Source organism: Capricornis sumatraensis, chromosome 2, assembly GCF_032405125.1.
Source record: "Capricornis sumatraensis isolate serow.1 chromosome 2, serow.2, whole genome shotgun sequence".
In the NCBI taxonomy this organism is placed as follows: domain Eukaryota; kingdom Metazoa; phylum Chordata; class Mammalia; order Artiodactyla; family Bovidae; genus Capricornis; species Capricornis sumatraensis.
Window position 1 is genome coordinate 189,909,140 of NC_091070.1, and position 21,090 is coordinate 189,930,229.

Genomic DNA, 21,090 nt, shown 5'->3' on the forward strand with positions numbered 1-21,090 from the left:
CATTTTTCTACATAGCTCATATCACAATTTGCAATTGGCTCAGCTGGCAAAGAATCCACCTGCAATGAGGAAGACCTGGGTTTGATCTCTGGGTTGGGAAGATCCCCTGGAGAAGGGAAAGGCTACCCACTCGAGTATTCTGGCATGGAGAATTCCGTGGACTATATAGTCCATGGGGTGTCCAAAAGTCAGACACGGCTGAGTGACTTTCATTTCACTTCACTTCATGTATCTATTCATTAGCTCACTCAACAGAAGCTATTAAGGCCAAACACTGTTCTAGGAAATGAATATCTAATAGCAAACAAAACATATGAGGTCTCTGCTCTCATGGAACATGCATACTAGGAGGAAGAGGTTGACAATAAATAAGCATGTGAACATACTAATTACTGAATATGTGATAGCCTGAGAATTAAAATAGGGTGCTGTACCAAAGAAGGACTTGCCACATGGTCATAAAAGTCCTTTTGGAAAGGCGGGTATTTAAGTTGAGATTTGAATGGTTAGAATACAGCTATGCAAACATCAGAGGGAAGGGTAGCCCAGACAGAGAGAACTGCTAATACCGAGGCTGTAGGCTAAAATAAGCTTGCTATGTTAGAGTGTTTGCAGAACAATAATGACAACAACAAGAATAGAAAGAAATGAAAGAAAAAGTAAAAGGAAAGAGGAGAAAACTAAAGAAAGACAAAATAAAAGCCATCATACTCTAGCAGTGGCCAGATAAGAGATCACAGTGGTTCGGACCAGTTAGATGGTAATGGAGATGCGGTCAGATGCCATGTATGCTTTAGAAATAAAAGATGACAGATCTCACTGATGAGGGGCAGAAAGAAAAGGAGGAACCAAGAACGACATCTGGATTTTAAGGTGTTGATTTAGTTTCTTCCACTAGATTGTAAGCTTTGCAAGAACAGGAACCATATCAATTTTGTTTACCTGCCACATAATAGAAACATATTTGATGACTGCATATCTGTATGAACAAAACTATGAAAGAATGGGCAGAGGGATGTCAGGGCAGGTTTCACAGAGGTGGGGATACCCATACAAGGTTCCAAAGAATAAGCTGAAATCTGTCAGGTTGGCAAGACGGGGAAGCATTTTGGAGGCTGAGAGACAGCACCAACAAAAGGAGGCAGGAAACATACATGAACAGAACAGTGTCACTGAAGTACCAGGTAAATTTTCAGCTCGGTAATAGAGCCAGACTCCGGAGAGGCCATATGGTGAATGCACTATTCTCTTTGTCATATTTTTATATAAAGACAAATAATAGGAGCTCTAAAGAAGGGATGAAGGAGGAAAAAAGTCTAAATCCAGAAATTCCAGCCCAAAGCCATACTGATCCCTGTAGAATGTAGAAAGCTGTCAGCAGCAGCCCTTGAGGAAAGTCTAGGGTCCCATTGAAGTCTAACATCACCTCTCCAACATCCAAGACGTCCCTTGATTTTTGATGCACGGTTTCATGCTGTCTTTAGGGGAGACGCATTTTATCTAAAGGACACATAGAAGAAAACAGCCTTGCGCATCCTCTGGGATGAACCCATAGAGGATCTGAGGCAAACCCAAGGACAGATGAGTCCCTAAAGCAAAGCAGCCCATGTGTTCATTTAAATCATTCCATTCCAAGCTCAGCTCTTTGAGGGAGGGGATGTATTCCACACTGTGTGTTTCTTAGAAACAAGCACTTAATAGAATATAAATATTATTAAAGTCATATAGATCAGAGAGAAAAAAGACATTGAAAAAGAGGAGAGCGAGAGAAGGAGTGAGAGAGAGGGTGAGAAAGAGACAAAGAGAAAATTAGACAAACATCAAACATGGAGTGAGAGTATGTTTGTCAAAGGGAAAGAAGGTAGATGTTTTTGTTCTTTGTAGGTTAATATGTAAATGACATTCTGATTTATTAGCGGGCTCCAGCAGATGAGGTGATGATTAGCACATTTCCATATTTATAGAAAAGCAACACTAACTTTCCGGATTTATAGAAAATCAGCTCTTCACAAATAGCAAATTGTGCTATTATCGACATATGGCTTTCTATAAACAGAGCTGAGGTAATTATCCCTGGGACAATTCGTTGGTGGGCTCCTTTTGAATATTAACCACATTGGAAGCCCATTTCTGCCTCACAGATTTTAAAGCGGAGGGGGCTTGAGATACCCCAGGCAATTAATTAGTAATCCAGTACCAAAGACAGAGCCCAGATGAAAGGCTGTACCAGAACACATGGTGAAAAGACGCAGGTCCAGGGGTCTGATGCCAGTTTCCTGCAGCCCTGGGCCAAATATAGGGAAGTAATTAACTTCCCTAAGGAACCTCAGCACTTCTGGGGCTAAAACTAGAATAACACCAACCTCCAAATGTTGTCAAGAATATTAAATAAGAATATATACAACAGCCCCAGAACTTAGTAAGTACTCAATAAATGTTAGCTCTTTGTTCTTCCTCATGGTTTTGAGTGACTCTTAAAAAGATCCACTTGAATTAAGTTTTTCAAACTTTTTTTATACTGATCTATCCTGAACTATTTCATTTGTCATGACTCTGCACACATATATGTCTTTAACCAAAAGAAGTTTCTTGAAGCAATAACTTATCCTCGCTGCCTACAAACCATTATGATATTTTCTCTTCTGTTCTGTGTTGTTCAAAATGTTTGTGATCCATACATTGATTTCAGGATCTACTATTGGTTTTCAACCTACAGTTTAAGTATTATGCCACAGGAAGGGAGGGACTGTATTTAGATTTGCTTGCCTTTGTATCCCTAGCACAAACCTGTAGAAGATACTGAATAGATATTCAAATTATAAAAGAATGGATACAGAGATAGATGGACAAGTTTATGAATGGCCCTAGTTAGGAATCTAAGTTAACGCCCTCTTCAAACTCAGTGTCTTGTTTTGCTCACTCCCTGTGTACTAAACCCTGTGTGGAGCGCTAAAGAGGTGGAAAAGTGTCAGACACGATGCTTGCTTTCAAGGATCTTGCTGTCTAGATGACAAGAGAAATAATTAACATTTGGAAAATTGCTTTAAAGACTAAACTGTGGAATTTATATGAATGTGTTGAAGGAAGGAAGGAATTGACCAGCCTGAACTGGTGCAGTCAGAGAAACTTCTTGAAACTTGGAGGTTGAACCTGGGCTTGAAAAATGGATACACCTCTCACCCTTCTACTCATTCACTGGTTCTCAAACTATACTAAGCATCAGAATAACCTGGAGGGTGATTGTCGAAACACACTGCTGGACCTACTCCCAGAGTTTCCCATTTAGCAGGTTGGGGATGAGAACCTGAGAATTTGCATTTTAACACATTCCCAGGTGATGCTAATGCTGTTGGTGGGAGTCCGCATGTTTTAGAACCACTATTCTAGCAGTTTGGAGTGAGACCATGGAGATTGTTGATGTCTTGCTAAGGATTTTAGGTTTTAGTATTAGTCTTGTAGGATCTTAGGCAAGGAGGTGATATCCTAAGATCTGTGAGGCAGAAATATCCTTCTGGTAGCAGTGTTGAGAATGGATTGGAAGGAGTGAGTCTTCCTTTGACGACCATTTAGGAGTTTCTGCAGTAGTAAGTGAAAGATATAAACCCAGCCTCCCATTGCAGGAGGGGATGTAGAAGAAAGGATGGAGGAGAGCTGCTCAGGAGAGAGAGCTGAAGGGTCCTAGAGATCTACAGGGATGGAGGGGAAGGAGGGTCTGGGATGACTCTAGGTTTCTGCCATCACCGACTGCTTAGATGGCCGTTCTACCCACCAATAATCTACATTTAAAATGTTTTAACATTTTAAACAGCAAAACCCCAGAGACCCTTTATTATTAAAGAGATAACTATGGTGCCATAGAAAATGCATGATTTTGGACAGCCAGACAAGTCTGCATTCAAACTCTATTTGTGGTGCTTCCTAGCAAGCCACTTCACCCTGTTGAACCTCAAGTTTCTATAAATAATAATACCAATGCTACCTTAGAGAGTTGTCATGGAGACTAAGTGAGATCACGCGTGGCTGAGAGTCAGTGACTAGAAAACTGCTCACCACGTCTGGTGTACACATTGAACACCATGTGCGTCGCACACCCATTCTACTTACCAGCTGTTTCCATTTTTTCTCTGTTAAGCACGAGGATATACTCATAGACACCACCCATCGATCCAGACGTTATGTAATGGGTGCCATAGTCATTGATGAACTTGGCGTACATGCCATAGTGGTATTGCTCTGGAAGCTCCATTAGTGACTGCTGCATGCCTTCATCCAGCATGATGTTTTCCCTCCTCATCTTAAAATGAGCAGTCTGCACCTTTGTGAAAATTCTCATAAAGATGTATTTCTGCCAACAACAACGACCACCATTAAATGAGAGAAAAGAACACAGAGAGTATATATTTTACCACATGAGATCACGTAAAAGGTCAGCATTTAGTACCTGCAGATATATATACACCTACGTATAACTGTGGGAATTATATGTAAAGGTATAGATATACTTACACATATATGTATATAAATATATATAAGGGGGGATTACTACATTTTGCAAGCATATATTAGGCACCAGTGTGTACCTGGCTTCTCCTGTGCCTTCATCTCTTTCCTACTATGCCACCCAGGTCAAGTTCTCATCAGCCCTTCCTGGGTTCATTATCTCAGTGTGCTTCACTGTGTTCCTTGCCTCTACCCTGCCCTCAGCCCACTCTTACCTCCACATCTTTCTCTAATTGAAGCAGAAGCAGTATGCAACTTCCAACATAAGTATTAGGCATCCATTAAAGATTAAGGATTTAGGAATATTTTGATGACATTGTGAACTGCCAATATCATTTAATTCATTGAACAAATTCCTAACAGTGCCTGTCATCACATGCTTTCTGCTAGGTGCAGGGAACATGATCTTGAATGAGATAGTCCCTGCCCTCATAGAGCTTATATTTTAGTGGTAATCTTATACCATTCAGCAATCAAGAAATGCAGGATCCTGATATTAAAAAAAAAAAAAAAAGACAGGACCAGGGTGAGGTTGGATTGGTTTAACAGGAAGTGGGTTATGCATGCACTTTCCTTGCAGAGAATGTAACCCTTGTTCCAAAGTGATAGTGAAAGTTGAAGGAAACGACCTGGTTTTTGAAAAGTCCGCATTACCCTGAGAGTTGTATCTCAGAACAACACTTCCCTTCAGATCAATAGCTTATTTGTGGCCAAGCTCCAAAATGTAATTTATATTTGTTAACAAAGTTAACTTTCATAACTTTTTTCATCATGTAAAATCATGTTTTGAGTCCTCTGTAAATCCCAAGTTCTGGTACAATGTTTTGAGGCTTTGGGGTAAATTTCTGATCAATTCAATGAATATTGCTCTGGCTCCTGATTGCCTCTCCATCCATATCACTCCCTGTTTTCCCTTCCCACCCGGGCTTCAGACAGTGGAAGTCCTTTCAGTCCATATCTGTGTGAGGCAGTTTCTCATCTCCAGGCTTTTGCACATGCTCTTTCCCAGGCTGAGAATAACCTTCTCTTAGCTTCTGCCTCACTTCATCCAGACAGCTGGTACTAGTCTTTAGATATCAGTTAAGTCAGACTCCCTGACTTCCTCAAGGAAACATTGCCTGATAATAGACAGGATAATAGGCAATTAGTAGTAAATGGTTGATGAAGAAAGATTCATTGAGCAGGCCAGCCATCCAATCTATGGAAAAGCCTGGAAAAGCCAGGCTTGCTGTAGAATTCTTCCAAGTCTAGTTTAGAGGGCTTAGCTGTTTCTCTTTAAGACATTACCATTCTAAGTATTTCCCTGTATGCTCCAGGTAACCGTGAAAAAGGATGGGGAAATGATAAGAGTACTGGTCTTATCATGCAATGTATTCCCTTTGTGATGATTCTGTATGTGAAAGTGTAATAAGAAAACAAACATGATTACCACTGATCAGACATTTCCAATTATACAAGCAAATGAAGGTTCAATTACTACTGTACTTTTTAATGCAGTTAAGGTAGTGCGTGTTCGGCACAGATTATGGGATAGTGTGCAACATGGGCATTATGTTTTAATACCTTCTCATTATACTTGCTTAACTTTTTTAAGAAGGAAGCATCTTGTGACGTGGATACACCTGTAGTCACCATGACTGGGTCGTGTGTAGAGCTCACACCAACGGTCAATCCTTTTGACACAGAATTGTCATTTTTCACTTTAGTAAGAAGATCATTTGCGTCATTATATTTCTCTGAAGAGAATTTAGTATCTGCCAGGGCCTGAGAGGAAACACATAATGTTAGCTTTGTACACATAAAGTTATATTCCAATTCATAGGTAATATTTAAATCTTTTCTCTGTAAATAACCAATGTTTCAGATTATTATAAATACTCCTTTAAAAAGGCTATTCCAAATTGATACTAAAATGCAGAAAATTCAGCAGTGCTTAGTAATTAGTGGTACTACTAAAATATTTATTTAAACATACACACATGATTCTGATAAAACGTTATAATGTTCTGTGCATTTCTTTCTTTCCAGAGGGCTCATCCTTCCTGTGTAGAAGATAGGAAGATAGACACCCTTCCTTCCTGCTTGACTCTGTAGTGGGGAAATACAGAAAGCCGTATCTAGGCATGGACTAGAGGCAAAGGCAGGCAGGTGGTGACAGTTCTAAGAAGAGGTATGCTTAGGGACCACCCAAAAGTGTTTGGTTATTTCATTCCAGGATTGCATTTCTCAGCCAGCTTGACCTGAGGTCTGGTCATGTGCTCTGCTTGAGCCAAGGAAGTGAGGGTTAGGAGCCCATGGGTAGTTCGCTCTGTAATCACAAGAGCACGTGATGAGATGGAGGCTCCATTAATTTGGGTCCTGAGTGTCTGTGATGATGAGAGTTTCCTTTCCATGTTAGGATGAATGAATAGCAGAAGAGGGGCGTTACTGTTTTAAGCACTGAGACTGCAGAATCTTTTGTTGCCACAGCAGAGCCCAGTCTATCTTGCCTGACACATAGGCCCTAGACCGTCCTCCGGTTAGGAAAACGGCAGAGCCTGTCTCCCAGCTTGGCTCACTTAGACCTGAAGACAGAGGTGGAAGTGGGCTGGGGAGAGCCAGCTTCTTTTTTTCAGTGTAACTATAGTTGATTTACAGCATTGTGTTAGTTTCAGGTATGTAGCTTCAGATTCATGTCCATTATCGTTTATTACAGGACATTGAATATGTTCTCGGTGCTATACGGTAAATCCTCATTGTTTATTTTATATGTAGTGGTCTGCATCTGCTACTCCCATACTCCTGATTTATCTCTCCCCTTCCCCTTTCCCCTTTGGTAGCCCTAAGTTTGATTTATGTGTATGTGAATCTATTATTACTTTGTGCTTGAGTTGATTTGTATTAATTTCTTAGATTCCACATGTAAGTGATCGTATAATGTTTATCTTTGCCTGGCTTATTTAGTGTGATAATGTCTAGCTCCAACCATGCTGTTGCAAAGGGCATTGCCATTCTTTTTTTATGACTGCGTAATAGTCTATTGTATATGTGTACCACGTCTTCTTCATCCTTTCCTCTGCTGATGGACATTTGCTTCCACTTCTTAGCTGTTGTGGACAGTGGGAACCAACTTCTTAAAACAGAATCCATAAGCCTAGCCGTATCCTCTGTCAATATTTTTCTTTTTAGAAACTTGAGCGGGGGAGGGTGAAGGATGTGACTAGATAGTTGTTCAGGGTCCTGGCATCCTATCATCTCTCTATAGATAGAATGTAGATAGAATATATATGATGCAGAAAGAATTTGCATCATCTAACCTCTCTTCTAAATGCTGTATAGCCAGGCTTAGTTCAGATAGATCTGGATTTAAATCTTGTCTCTGCTACCTATTGGGCCTGACATTTATCCCTCTAAGTCTCTGGGATTTTTTTTTCTTTTTTTTTTTTGTTATTTTATTTGTTATTTTACTTAACAATACTGTATTGGTTTTGCCATACGTTGACATGAATCCCCCTCGGATGTACATGAGTTCCCAATCCTGAACCCCCCTCCCATCTCCCTCCCCATATCATCTCTCTGGGTCATCCCAGTGCACCAGCCCCAAGCATCCTGTATCCTGTATCAAACCTAGACTGACGATTCATTTCTTACATGACAGTATACATGTTTCAATGCCATTCTCCCAAATCATCCCACCCTCTCCCTCTCCCACAGAGTCCAAAAGTCTGTCCTATACATCTGTGTCTCTTTTGCTGTCTCACATACAGGGTTATCATTGCCATCTTTCTAAATTCCATATATATGTGTTAGTATACTGTATTGGTGGGTTTTTTTTTTTTTCTGGCTTACTTCACTTTGTATAATTGGCTCCAGTTTCATCCACCTCATTAGAACTGATTCAAATGTATTATTTTTAATGGCGGAGTAATACTCCATTGTGTATATGTACCACAGCTTTCTTATCCATTCATCTGCTGATGGACATCTAGGTTGCTTCCATGTCCTGGCTATTATAAACAGTGCTGCGATGAACATTGGGTACACGTGTCTCTTTCAATTCTGGTTTCCTTGGTGTGTATGCCCAGCAGTGGGATTGCTAGGTCATAAGGCAGTTCTATTTCCAGTTTTTTAAGGAATCTCCACACTGTTCTCCATAGTGGCTGTACTAGTTTGCATTCCCACCAACAGTGTAAGAGGGTTCCCTTTTCTCCACACCCTTTCCAGCATTTATTGCTTGTAGACTTTTGGATCGCAGCCATTCTGACTGGTGTGAAATGGTACCTCATTGTGGTCTTGATTTGCATTTCTCTGATAATGAGTGATGCTGAGCATCTTTCATGTGTTTGTTAGCCATCGGTATGTCTTCTTTGGAGAAATGTCTATTTAGTTCTTTGGCCCAATTTTTGATTGGGTCGTTTATTTTTCTGAAATTGAGCTGTAGGAGTTGTTTGTATATTTTTGAGATTAGTTGTTTGTCAGTTGCTTCATTTGCTATTATTTTCTCCCATTCCGAAGGCTGTCTTTTCACCTTGCTTATAGTTTCCTTTGTTGTGCAGAAGCTTTTAATTTTAATTGGATCCCATTTGTTTATTTTTGCTTTTATTTCCAGTTTTCTGGGGGGTGGATCATAGAGGATCCTGCTGTGATTTATGTCGGAGAGGTTTTGCCTATGTTCTCCTCTAGTAGTTTTATAGTTTCTGGTCTTACGTTTAGATCTTTAATCCATTTTGAGTTTATTTTTGTGTATGGTGTTAGAAAGTGTTCTAGTTTCATTCTTTTACAAGTAGTTGACCAGTTTTCCCGGCACCACTTGTTAAAGAGATTGTCTTTAATATCTAAAATGGGTCAATGGTAGTATCTGTTCCATTGTCTTGTAATGAGGATTCAGTGGGAGAATTTGTGTGAAAGTAGGAGGGGACACTTAGTAAGCCTGCAGTGAGGTGTGCTGTGTAGATGGCTCACCCACAGGGTGAGGGGCAGAGAAATGAATGGTTAGGAGCAGGCCCTGGAGCTGACTGTGAGCTCCATGGTGACCAGGAGACTGCAGAATTTTAAAGATGTGGAGAATCTTAGGGAACCTTAGCAGTTTTCAAGCACTTTTTGAGAGCAGAACCTTTTCTTCCAACAAAATCATGTACAGAAAGCCAAGAGATGAAGGTCATCAGTGAAGACCTGCCCTCGGGGAAGGAGGGGCGCAGGTCTCAGGACCCACAGCCACCTCCTATCTTGCCCCCACTTTACATCTTAGGAACCTGAGCCTGGGGAGGGACAGTGAGCTGCTCAAGGTCTGATATACATCTGTTCTAATAGTGTCAAAACCTGGAAATAGGGCTTCTGACTAGCAGCCCAGAAAATAGGGCCTCAGTCTATTTCACTGCTTTAGGACCAGAACCGAGATCTAGTGGAGGTGGTCCCATTTACAGTACAGTCCCATTTACAGAGGCTCCCTGGCCCTGACCTTGACTCTTCAGCCCTGAGCATGTGCGGGAGCAGGTGCATTGGGAGCTTCAGCCACCAGCAAGCCCTATAGGAAGTAAAATCTTCCAAAGCAAGTCATCCTGTCTTCACCAATAGACTTCCCCTCCATGCCTCCCTGCCACAGTGGCCTGTGAGCACCCCGTTCAGACTTACTTCAAAGTGATATTTCAGGAAATTGTAGGGTTTCCGGAAGTATTTATCATCATCTCCATAGTAGAGACGCTCACAGGTGGGGTCATACTGAAGCTCCCTCCATTCCCCATTGTATACAGTCTCACACTGGCCTCCATAGTACCTGGCATCATACACATTCTGAGTTTCTTCCTGGGTCAGGATATTATACCTAAATTGAAAAGGAAAGCACCTTCTAAGAGAGAGCACTGGAAAAGCAAAGAATAACACAAAATCTCCTCTGCACATTGATGTAACTGGTAGGCTGAGCAGTGTTTCTCCAACTGAGTTATGTGAGGCACTAGGTTTCCTTGAAGTACCTTATGGGCCATTTTGGGTAAAGGTGGGAAACCAAGTGGGCTGGGCATGAGCCCCCACCTTCCCTTAAACCGGATCAGCCAGACAACGTCATTCAGCATCTACGACAGGGCTCCCACATAGGAGGCCCTCCTAAATATTTGTTGAGTAAACTGAAGAAGAATATGCATGATTATCAAAATTCTGAGCCCAGGAACTAGACAGTCCAGACCTGTTTCCTGTCTCTCCCACATCTAGCTGTGTGATTGACCTTGGGCAGATCATTTAATCTCTCTGTGTTTCAGCGTAGTCATTTGTAAAAAAAACCAAAAACAGCTAATACTACTGCCCTCACAGAGTTAAGCATGAGTTAAAACAAGTAAAGGAATCATAATAGTACTCATATGAAATATTAAAAACATGTTGCTGTTGCTGGTTTTTGTTAGTATTATTTCAGAAGAAGTTCTGCTGCTAAAAACTAACTTTGAAATATTAGTATAGTTCATAGTGGTAAGCTGATGATCTAATCCTCAGAAAGGCTGTAGTCTTCTAGGCAGCATGGAGAAACACAGTGTGAAGTCAGGGAGTTGAGTCGCTAAGTCATGTCTGACTCTTTGCGACCCCATGGACGGTATTGCCCACCAGGCTCCTCTGTCCATGGGATTCTCCAGGCAAGAATGCTGGAGTAGGTTGCCATTTCCTTCTCCAGAAGTCAGGGAGACACCTGGTTAATTTCTGGCTCTGTCATTTACTAGCTGTGTGACTTTGTAGAAAGTTTCTGCAAACTTCCTGAAGATCATTTCCCTCATTTGAAGAACAGAATAGTAAAAGTGTCATTTAGTGAAGTCTAAATGAGAGCATTAGGGTAAAACAGAAATACACTTGATAGTAATTCTTCTTTTCCCCTGGCCCAATACCATTCCAGAAATATTTTCTAATACTTCCCTCTCTGAGGGTGTTTCACGTCTATCTGCCTAAGTCCTCTGTTTTAGGTCATGGATGGTTTAACCATATTTAGGTAACAATAATGTGAAACAGGTGAAAGACAGCTTTAATTTCTTGAAAAGAGAAAGTTAACTGAACAAAAGCATGAAACTTGACTAAGAGTTCAAAGACCTTACAATCTTAGCCTCTTATGTTGTAGACAATAAAATGATTACTTTTCTTTTCATCTCAAACTTCTGTTCAGCCTTTAAGACCCAACTCGAATGCTGCCTCCTCTGTATCACCTTTGATTATCCTGGACAGATAATTGTCCTTCCTCTGTGTTCCCAGGGCATTCGGTGATTGCCTCTGGCATAGCATACGTCATGTTTGTTTATTTCCTTTGTGAAAAAGCACAAAGGCAAATTAGCAGGGGAAGGATTATGAATAGAACCTGCTTCAAAAGAATAAGTGGATAATTATAGAGCACTTGGCGTATAGTAGGAATTCAATGTAAGTAAACTTCCTTCTTCTCTGCCTTTCTCCATCTCTTTCTTCCTATTAGTGGAAGTGATGTAATAATAGCTGTGATGAATTGAATACACATTTTAATAGACATTTAGTATACATTAGCTTTCAACCTCATAACAACTTTGCAAATGTGAAAATTGAAGCTCAGAAAAATTAAGTAACTTGCCTATAGTCAGAACTGGGATTTTTTTCCTAGATTTTTTTTGGACACTACAATCTAGGTTCTTACTCTTTACCCTGCAATTTCTATCTTTCCACCTATGGGACATGTTGCTGCCTATAGCTGATAAATACAGTCTCTCTAATGGACCAAAGAAAAACTCAAAAGAACCATAAGCTCCAAGATTGTACTGCAATCTCTAACCATAAGTAAAGCCTATGTATATTTGGAAAATCTGATTGCAGAAGCCCTGGTGGAAATAAAAAGAGAGAAATTCCACTTTTCAGAAACTTCTTCTGCAGAAATATTCATACATGTGTACAAAATTATATATATGAAAATATTCATTGCAGCACTGTTTATGAAAGGGAAAAGGGGAAAATAATCTAATTATCTTTCAGTTCCATAGGAGGTAATTTAATTATCATACAGTTACACTATAGAAGAATTGGGAAATTGTTTTGTTTTTCTTTTTTTTTTTTTAATTTTTTTTTACAAAGGTCCATATAGTAAATAATTTAGGCCTTGCAGGTTGTGTAGATTTCTGCTGCAACTGCTCAACTCTTCCACTGTAGGGCAAAAGGTGTGTTTCAATAAAACTTTATTTAAAAACAGACTGCAGGCTGAATTTTGCACCTAGGCCGTGGTTTGCTGATCCTTGTTATGGAATACTACATTGTTGCTTAGAAAAAGACAATAGATGATATGGTAGGAAATCTTCAAAATATTAAGTGAAAACAAGTTGTGGGCAGTATGTATAGTCTAATCATATTTATATAAAATATACTTATGCCTATAATACACAATACATTTAATTGAATTCTTTCCATACAGTATATGTTGGCAGTGCATTTTTACATGATTGGGAAGTCCCAACTTAACAAGGGTCAGTTCCAGGGAAGGAAGAGAGAGAGGGTAAATGGGTGGGACAAGGTTAAGGACAGTAAAGGAAAAAGTTCAGTTTTTACCTCAAATAGTGATTACTTTTGTAACAATAAATAAAAATTAAAAGCTGGGAAATGCCTAAATAAGAAAAAAATAAAATATCAGGAAAGGCCTCTAAGATGAATAGAAAAAACACCATAATGTCAGCTGTTGGGAGTGGAGGTGGCCCCTTTCTGCTGTTTTCAGTATTCAGTGTGAGCAAAGTACTCGACCCTACAAGTATTACTATATTTTAAATTCTCCTGATGGAATCACACGAGATCCGGGTCATGGTCTGAGATCTTTTTGTCAATAAGGAGGTAGTCGTTTTCCAAGTCAGCACCTCAGTATTTCATGCTCATACTCTTTGCATCCCATAGTCACTTTCAAAATCAAGATTTTGGTGGTAGAGCCTGAAATATGCCCTCCCAATATTCAGATGTTAAAGTCCTGACTCCCCAACCCTCAGAAATTTACAGTATTTTGGTGATAAGATCCTTAACACGGCAACTGAGGTAGAATGAGCTTGTTAAGGAAGGCCCTAATCCAATATGACTGGTGTCCTTACAAGAAGAGGAAGTTAGGGCACAGCCATGGGCAGAGGGAAGACACTGTGAGGACCCAGGAGAAGACGGCCTTTCAGCAGGCACAGAGGGAGGCCTCAGGAAAAGCAATCCTACCTTCATCCCAGGTTTCTAGCCTCCTGAGAAGAAAGTTTCTATTGCTTTAAGCCACCTAGTTTGTGGCATTTTGTTATGGTAGTCCAGAAAATTAATATTATTGGTCCAAAAGAAACAAATACTTGCTCATCTTTTCATGCATGTGTGGCCACATGCATTTACTGGATTCTGCCCTATCTGGTAGGTGGGCTGTGATCTGAAGGTGATTAAAGCACCGTGAATGAGCGCTGCACGTCACAGAACCCACACGTGACTGGGAGTGGGCTGCCACATGGCCCAGCTGCTGTGTGATGATTACTACCTCTGTCTGTCTCCTCATCTGCAAAGATCCAGCTGCTCCTATTGATTTGTTTCACTGCAATCAATGCTCAGTGACAGCCTGTTCTAGGAAAAGCTCTGATACACAGGCTGAGGAGATGAAAAACATGAATCAGAGCAGCCTCTGCCCTCAAAGAGCTTATGTTCAAGTTAGGGGACAAGGCCCAAAGCAAAGACTAGCAATGCCATGTGTCACTATAAGCGCAGCCCTGTGCTGGGTGCTGGAGAAGCAGAGATGATGAGGGATCCCTCAGCTGGGAAACAGATGTCTCTGCCCCGTTGGCTAAGTGCTGGGAGAGGAGGACACACAGGGATGCTAGGAGCAGTAGGAGGGGACTGTCAGCCTAAACAGCATTGAGAGGAGGAGAGGGGTTGTCAAAAAGACCAGCTGGAGGAGATGATGCCTGGGTGTCTTAACTGGGCTATCGTAGCAAAATACACGCAATACAATACCCAAGTCTGGGTGACTCAAAGAATTTTGACAAATTTATGTTCTCTCAGTTCTGGAAGCTGGAAGTCTAGGAGAAAGGTACCATCAGGGTTGGTTTCTGATAAGGCCTCTCTTCCTGGGTTGCAGATAGCCAGCAGCTCACCATGTCCTCACATGGTACCTTCTCTGTGCATGTGGTGAGAGAGAGCTCTCTGGTGTCTTTTCTTCCTCATATAAGTATACCAGTCCTGTTGGATTAGGGACCCACCCTTATGACCTCATTTGACCCTAATTACCTCTGTAAAGGCCCTATCTCTAAATATAATCACATAGGTGTTAGGGTTTCCACATATGAATTTTAGGGGGATACAACTCAGTGCATAACACTAGGTAAAAAGGTAACCAGATAGGAATATAGGGAAGGATATTCCAGAAAAAAGGAACTAACTTTATGAAATCTCAGAAGAAAGGCAAGTGTTGTGTGCGTGGGTTTGAACCTAAACATAATGTATACAATGAAGTAAAGTTACAATCAAGGATGACTGGATCTCAACAGATTAAAAAAAACAAAGATGTGTCCTGAGAGGTGTAAGTCAGCAGTCGCAAAGTGGGAATTCAAGCTCCACAGTGTCTCACCTTTAAAGTCCATTTTCTTGCCATGTCTTGGTTGTATCAGCAACTGCAGTGCAAAGCAGAGTATGAATAAGGCTACTGGAAAGTGCACTTAGTCAGAGAAGAGTTATTTGGGGGAATACTGGAAGCCTTCGTAGAAAATGTAAATGGGCCTTGGAAATGGAATTGGGGCAAGAGGAATGAGCAGTAGAGTGGGAAAGGGTGAAAGAAGGATATGCAGATAGAGACATAGAGGGGAAAACAGGAGCTGTGTCATGTAAACAGGACTGAGCAAGTCACCTGTTATGGACTGAACTTTGTGCCCTCTCCCAAATTCATATGCTAAAACTCTAACCCCCCCATGTGGTGGTATATAGACGGAGACCTTTGGGAGGTGCTTTGGTCATCAGGGTGGACCCCTCATGAATGGAGCTACTGCTCTTACAGAGGAAACCCACAGGGCACCCTGATCCCTTCCACCATGGGAAGACACAGCAAGAAGACTGCTAACTGAAAGAACACCCCCACCTGGCCAGGCTGGCACCCTGACCTCAGACTTGCAGCCGCAGAAGTCTGAGAAATAAATTTCTGTTGTTTATAGGCCACCCAGTGTGTGGTAGCTTGTTAGAGCAGCCTGAATGAACTTAAGACACTAGAGGGACAGTGGCCTCTCAGGATGCACTCTAGAGGAATTCCTCCCAAAGACCCTCTTGTTTCCCTGAAACCAATACTCATGACTGATGGGAGATCATGCCCCAGACTCACAGAGCCAGTGGGCAGTGACTCACCCCAAGGCCGCCCTCTCTGATCCTGGAATTGGGTCATACTGGCTGCAGTCATTTTCTGGAATCCTGACGTCTTCACAGTCATCCTCGTCAGAGCCATCCAGGCAGTCCTGGTCTCCATTACACACCAGGTGGCGTTTCAGGCAGCGACCTGAGCAAGGAGAGGCAGTGGATGCTTCTAGAGCCTCCAGGACTCCTCCCCCTCCCTCACGATCCGTATCAGTTCAGTTCAGTTCAGTCACTCAGCTGTGTCCAACTCTTTTTGACCCCATGGATGGCAGCATGCCAGGCCTCCCGGTCCATCACCAACTCCCGGAGTTTACTCAAACTCCTGTCCATTGAGTCAGTGATGCTATCCAACCATCTCATCCTCTGTTGTCCCCTTCTCCTCCCACCTTCAATCTTTCCCAGGGTCTTTTCAAAGTCAGCTCTTCGCATCAGGTGGCCAAAGTATTGGAGTTTCAGCTTCAACATCAGTCCTTCCAATGAATATTCAGGGCTGATTTCCTTTAGGATTGACTGGTTGGATCTCCTTGCAGTCCAAGGGACTCTCAAGAGTCTTCTCCAACACCACAGTTCAAAAGCATCCATTCCTTGACGCTCAGCTTTCTTTATAGTCCAAACCTCACATCCATACATGACCACTGGATCTGTTTAATCTCTGAAACAGCCCTTCAGTCCTCGGTGCTGTCCCAGATCCTCCTTTAATCCTCACTGCCTCCACCTTCCTCCCAGCCTCGCTGTCTCCCACCTGCAGGCCCTCAGCTCAGACCCTGCCCCAGGCTCCTCCTCTCTATTCAGTCTCCACATCACAGCCCCAGGGGTCTAAAATGCTCTGCACCCTCCAGCGTCTCCCCACTCCTCTGTCTCCAAATGCCACCATGTGGTCCCCAGTTAAAAACCTGGCCCGTCCCCTGCCTCTCTTCCCAGAGCACTTATTTTGGGCTGATTGCAAGTTCCTAAACCCTTGTGCATTTGCACATTTTGTCTATTAGCAAACTTGTTCATTTTCTAAGTCTCAGTTCCAGTACCGTGTTGAAGCCTGCCCTGACTCTCCAAAGCAGATTTAGGTACCCCCTGCCAGAGAATCTGCACAGTGGACCCTATACATACACTGATTACACTGGCTATCACAGGATATTGTCATTGATGGCTCATTGGTCTGTCTCCCAAAGAGTCTAGGAGTACTGAGGGTCAAGCACATGAATTTTTTAATCTCTGCATCACCAGCCGGTAGCACATTACTTGGTCATCATATGCACTCAATTAATATTTATTCAATGAATGGATGGATTGTACCTTTTTAAAATCAACATATGTTCCCAAAAACTTGTATCAAGGTTACTTGGATTGCTGGCTTGGCTTCAAATTCGGGTTCCTAGGTCCCATCCAAAACTTCCAGAATGATAACTTCCAGGGCTCTGGAGTTCTGCATTCTAACAAGCTCCTGGAGAACTGTTTTGTACATTAAGTTTGACAGGCACAGCTGTTATCCTGCTGAGATGCTACTCACCTGTCTCCTTACACTGGAAATCCTGTCCACACTGTGCTTGACTCAGACAAGCTGTGGGACTGTGACAGCTGGCTTGGTCCCAGACATTCCCACTGCAGATGGTTCCCCCAAACTTGTTTGGCTGCAAGAGGCTCCGGTATCTGTACTAAATCAGATTTGGAAACAGACACATTCATTTTCTTATCAATCAACCGAGATTGGTGCAGGCAGGTCTCAGCTCAACATAAGGAATGACTGTCTTAATGATTGAGAGCTCCCTGCAAAGCTGTCTTTTGAGGGGATGAGTAGTCATAAATGGTGATGTTCAACCAGAGGTTGTCATCAGCTGGAATATTGAATTAGGGCCTCCAAACATCAAATGAGAAGTCTGGACTAGGTATTTCTAGGGTCTTCCTCCTTGTCAGGAAGGAACTCCATCTTCTCTTTCTGACAGTACCAGCTAGTACCTATTCATCTTTTAAGACTCATGGTTTACCTTCTTGGGGAAAAAAAACCTTCTATACCTCAGTTATATATTCTCAGTTCCCTATGAACCCTCTCTCCTAGCACTTGTCATACAAGGTTGTTATTGTCTACTTGTTACTTTACCTATCTCCTTATTTTAGGAACAATTTTCATATGGGGTTAGGGCTGCCAAAGGGAGGACCTAATTTCTACTTCTACTACTTACTTTATTTCTTACTGTCTTATTTGGCTTCATATACTTAGCATTTGATCTATGATGCATTGCATGGGAGGCACTTTTAGAAGATGTTTATTTCTTCTCCTTTGTAAAAATTTTTCTGCTCATGGCATCTCCTCTTTCCTTGTGACATATCTCATTGATTCAGGTAGGGGTGATGTCACCCCCTTAGTCACAGGGTTGTGTGGATAAGAATGAGGCAGGGAAACCAGGGCCCCATATCTGCCAAGTCACAATGATTGGTTCATGACTCAGCCTTATGGCAATCATAGTCCTCTCTGGGAATTTTCTTTCAGAACTTTTGGAAAAGACAGTTCGTTTTTAGATGAAGTTGCCTGGTATCAAGTGATCATGTTGCCTATGAGGTAGAAAGAGCCCACGCAAGAGGTTGAGAGACAAAGAGAGCTCTGAAGACACCATCTGAGCCTCTGTGTCCAGCTTTGATGGCAGATGAATAAATACTTGCTGAAGGAAGGATAGAAAGAATAAAATGCATACCAATCTTGGGCTCAATGCTTTTATGTTACTGTTTTCTATAGGGTGTACAGTATGAGGTACCAGTGTATAAGGAGGAAGATGGACAGTAAGATATTCCAAGAAATTGAACTTCCATCCCTGTCTTTGAGAAGCTCAGAGTCTAGTTGACGAGATGAAAAAATATAACAACACAGAACATGGGGGTATAGATAGCTTCATACAGAGTGTCAATCAGCACCATATTTTCTGCTGCCTCTTATACTGGCTCAGCCCACAGGCCCTGCCTTCAAGACTGTAAGTAAGTAAATAGGAAGGCAATGTCTTGAAAAGCAAGAGAATTGAGTTCCTGACTTGAATCTACCCCTGACTCACTGTGTACAGTATCAGTGCCTGGTACTGTCTGCCTCAGTTTCCAAATCTGTAAAATGAGGTGGTTGACCTAGTTGATTCACTAATCATAACTACTAATGATTCCTCCATCTGTGTCCTATAGTTGGAAGAGCACAGGGATGAAATTAGCCCCAAATTAGACCCACTTGGGTTCAGACCCCAGATTCACTTACCAACTGTCCATGAGCAAGCCGCTTATCTTTTCTGAGCATCTGTTGTCTAATATATAAAGTGGTTGTGATGATACCTTAGCTCAAGAGGGTTTTGTGAGAGCTAAGCGAGAGGTCTGAGACCATGTAGCCTTGTGCCTTGCATATCATTGGTACTTACTAAGCAGAAATGTTTTCTACATCTTTACCATTATCAATGCAGCCTTTTCCAGATGCTTCCAGGGATGAGTGCATAGCAATGTGACTTCCCTTCTCTTTCATCTTGCTCACTTCTGCCTACATGACTGCTGCCTAGCAAAGAGGCAGTTGTAGCAAAAAGAAGTGAGGTTCCAACCAGTCCATCTGCCTTTCGTGCCTGTCACTTAATAACAGCGATGGCAGATCTGTAAACTTGGTGGGAAGAGATTATAATTAATGGTCAATGTGGGAATAGAAGATATTTTCCGTGTCTTCCCACATTCTTGTTCCACAATACAGTGAATACGAGAGAGCTTGTCATACCAATATAGAGCCAGTTCTCTTCTCTTCCTTGCCCTTAAAACACCTTCATCAGTTATGGGACCTGCAGTTACCTATGTGTTGATGATGATGGTGGTGGCTACCAGTTATTGAGTGCTTCCTATTGGCTAAACACTTTACATTCTCTTAAAAAATATTAGTATTTATTTATTTGGCTGTGCCTGGTCTCAGGAGCAGCATATGGGATCTTTAGTTGAGGCAAGCAAGCTCTCAGTTCGTGGCATGTGGGATCTAGTTTCCTGTGTGCATGCGTGAGGGCTAAGTCACTAGTCATGACTAACTCTGCTGTCCATAGGATTCTCCAGGCAAGAATACTGGAGTGGGTTGTCATGCCTCCTCCAGGAGATCTTCTCCACCCAGGAATTGAACCTATGTCTCTTATGTCTCCTGCATTGGCAGGCAGGTTCTAGCACCATCTGGGAAGCCCTCTCGTTCCCTGACCAGGAATGAAACCTGGGGCCCGTGCACTGGGAGTGTGGAATCTGAGCCACTGGACCAACACGAAAGTCCCTCTACCTTGTTCATCTCACTTAATGCTCACAAATCTAGGAGGTTACATTCTATTAATGATCCCATCTTAAACTGGGTTAGAATTCCAGTTCTGCAACTCACAGTGTGTGTGTCACTGGATAAATTCCTTAATTCCTCTGCCCCTCGGTGTTCTCATCCATAACATGAGAGAGATCTGAGAGTGTTCTGAAGATTAGTGATCACGCAGGTAAAGACATCAGCTCTCTGTTCCATTCTGGTGTGTGCCCAGTAATAAGAGCTGTCAACTTTGTCATCATCCTTGTAGCTGTTGGACTACTCTGCAACAATTATGACTCAGAAGGTATTGGATTAGGTAACCACTAATATCACTCACTACTCTCCATATAGCTCCAGGAGAGGCATACAGTTCAGATTCATGGGCATTTTGGAATCAGACTGGCCAGATTTTAAATTGAGGCTCTGCTGCATTCTTAATGGGCGGCCTAAGCAAAGGGTAGGACGGATCTATCACACACTACTGGCTGCCAAAGTCAAATAAAGAAGATGATTTATTTAAAGCATTAGCACAGTCCTTGGTCTACAGAAATTATTTAATAAATGGCCACTGTTATTGTCATTAACATCCTTCCTGTGGTTTCTATACTTGGAATGCTGGTGCAGGCATCAGGTTCATTCCCACCCACTCCCTAGTTTCTAGGTTGTTATCAAATAATAAAGACATTGTATTGCAGACAGGTTGATAAGGATACTTCCCCAGGGACTTCACGGTGCCATTGCCCATGGTTGGTATCATTAAGACATAACTTTCTTTACTACCTAGTAGACAATGTTTCTTTTCAGAAATGCACATCTTTGGGAGATTTTGAGAGGAAGAAATATATTAACAAAAAGAAACTCAGATGGCCTTTCAATAAAATAGTTAACAGAATTTAACAATCATTTTAAGAATTCCCTTAAAGACATGACTTTTTGAATCACTAAGAAAGTAATCAATGTTTATGTAAACTGTAAGTCATTCACCTGTGCTATCTGCTATCTAAACTGTAACACAAGAGAAA

The 21,090-nt window shown here is 41.8% G+C and overlaps 1 protein-coding gene across 1 annotated transcript in view; it reads right to left on the reverse strand.

Moving 5' to 3' along the window:
* The window catches only part of C8A (complement C8 alpha chain), a 76,463-nt gene that overhangs the window by 33,549 nt on the left and 21,824 nt on the right, over positions 1 to 21,090 (reverse strand). Inside the window, exons 3-7 of the mRNA XM_068966287.1 lie at positions 17,303 to 17,447; positions 15,793 to 15,940; positions 10,111 to 10,300; positions 6,064 to 6,264; positions 4,105 to 4,345 (exon numbers count right to left, since the gene is read on the reverse strand). Of these exons, the coding sequence (XP_068822388.1) occupies positions 4,105 to 4,345; positions 6,064 to 6,264; positions 10,111 to 10,300; positions 15,793 to 15,940; positions 17,303 to 17,447 (925 nt within the window). The remainder of the gene's footprint in view (positions 1 to 4,104; positions 4,346 to 6,063; positions 6,265 to 10,110; positions 10,301 to 15,792; positions 15,941 to 17,302; positions 17,448 to 21,090) is intronic.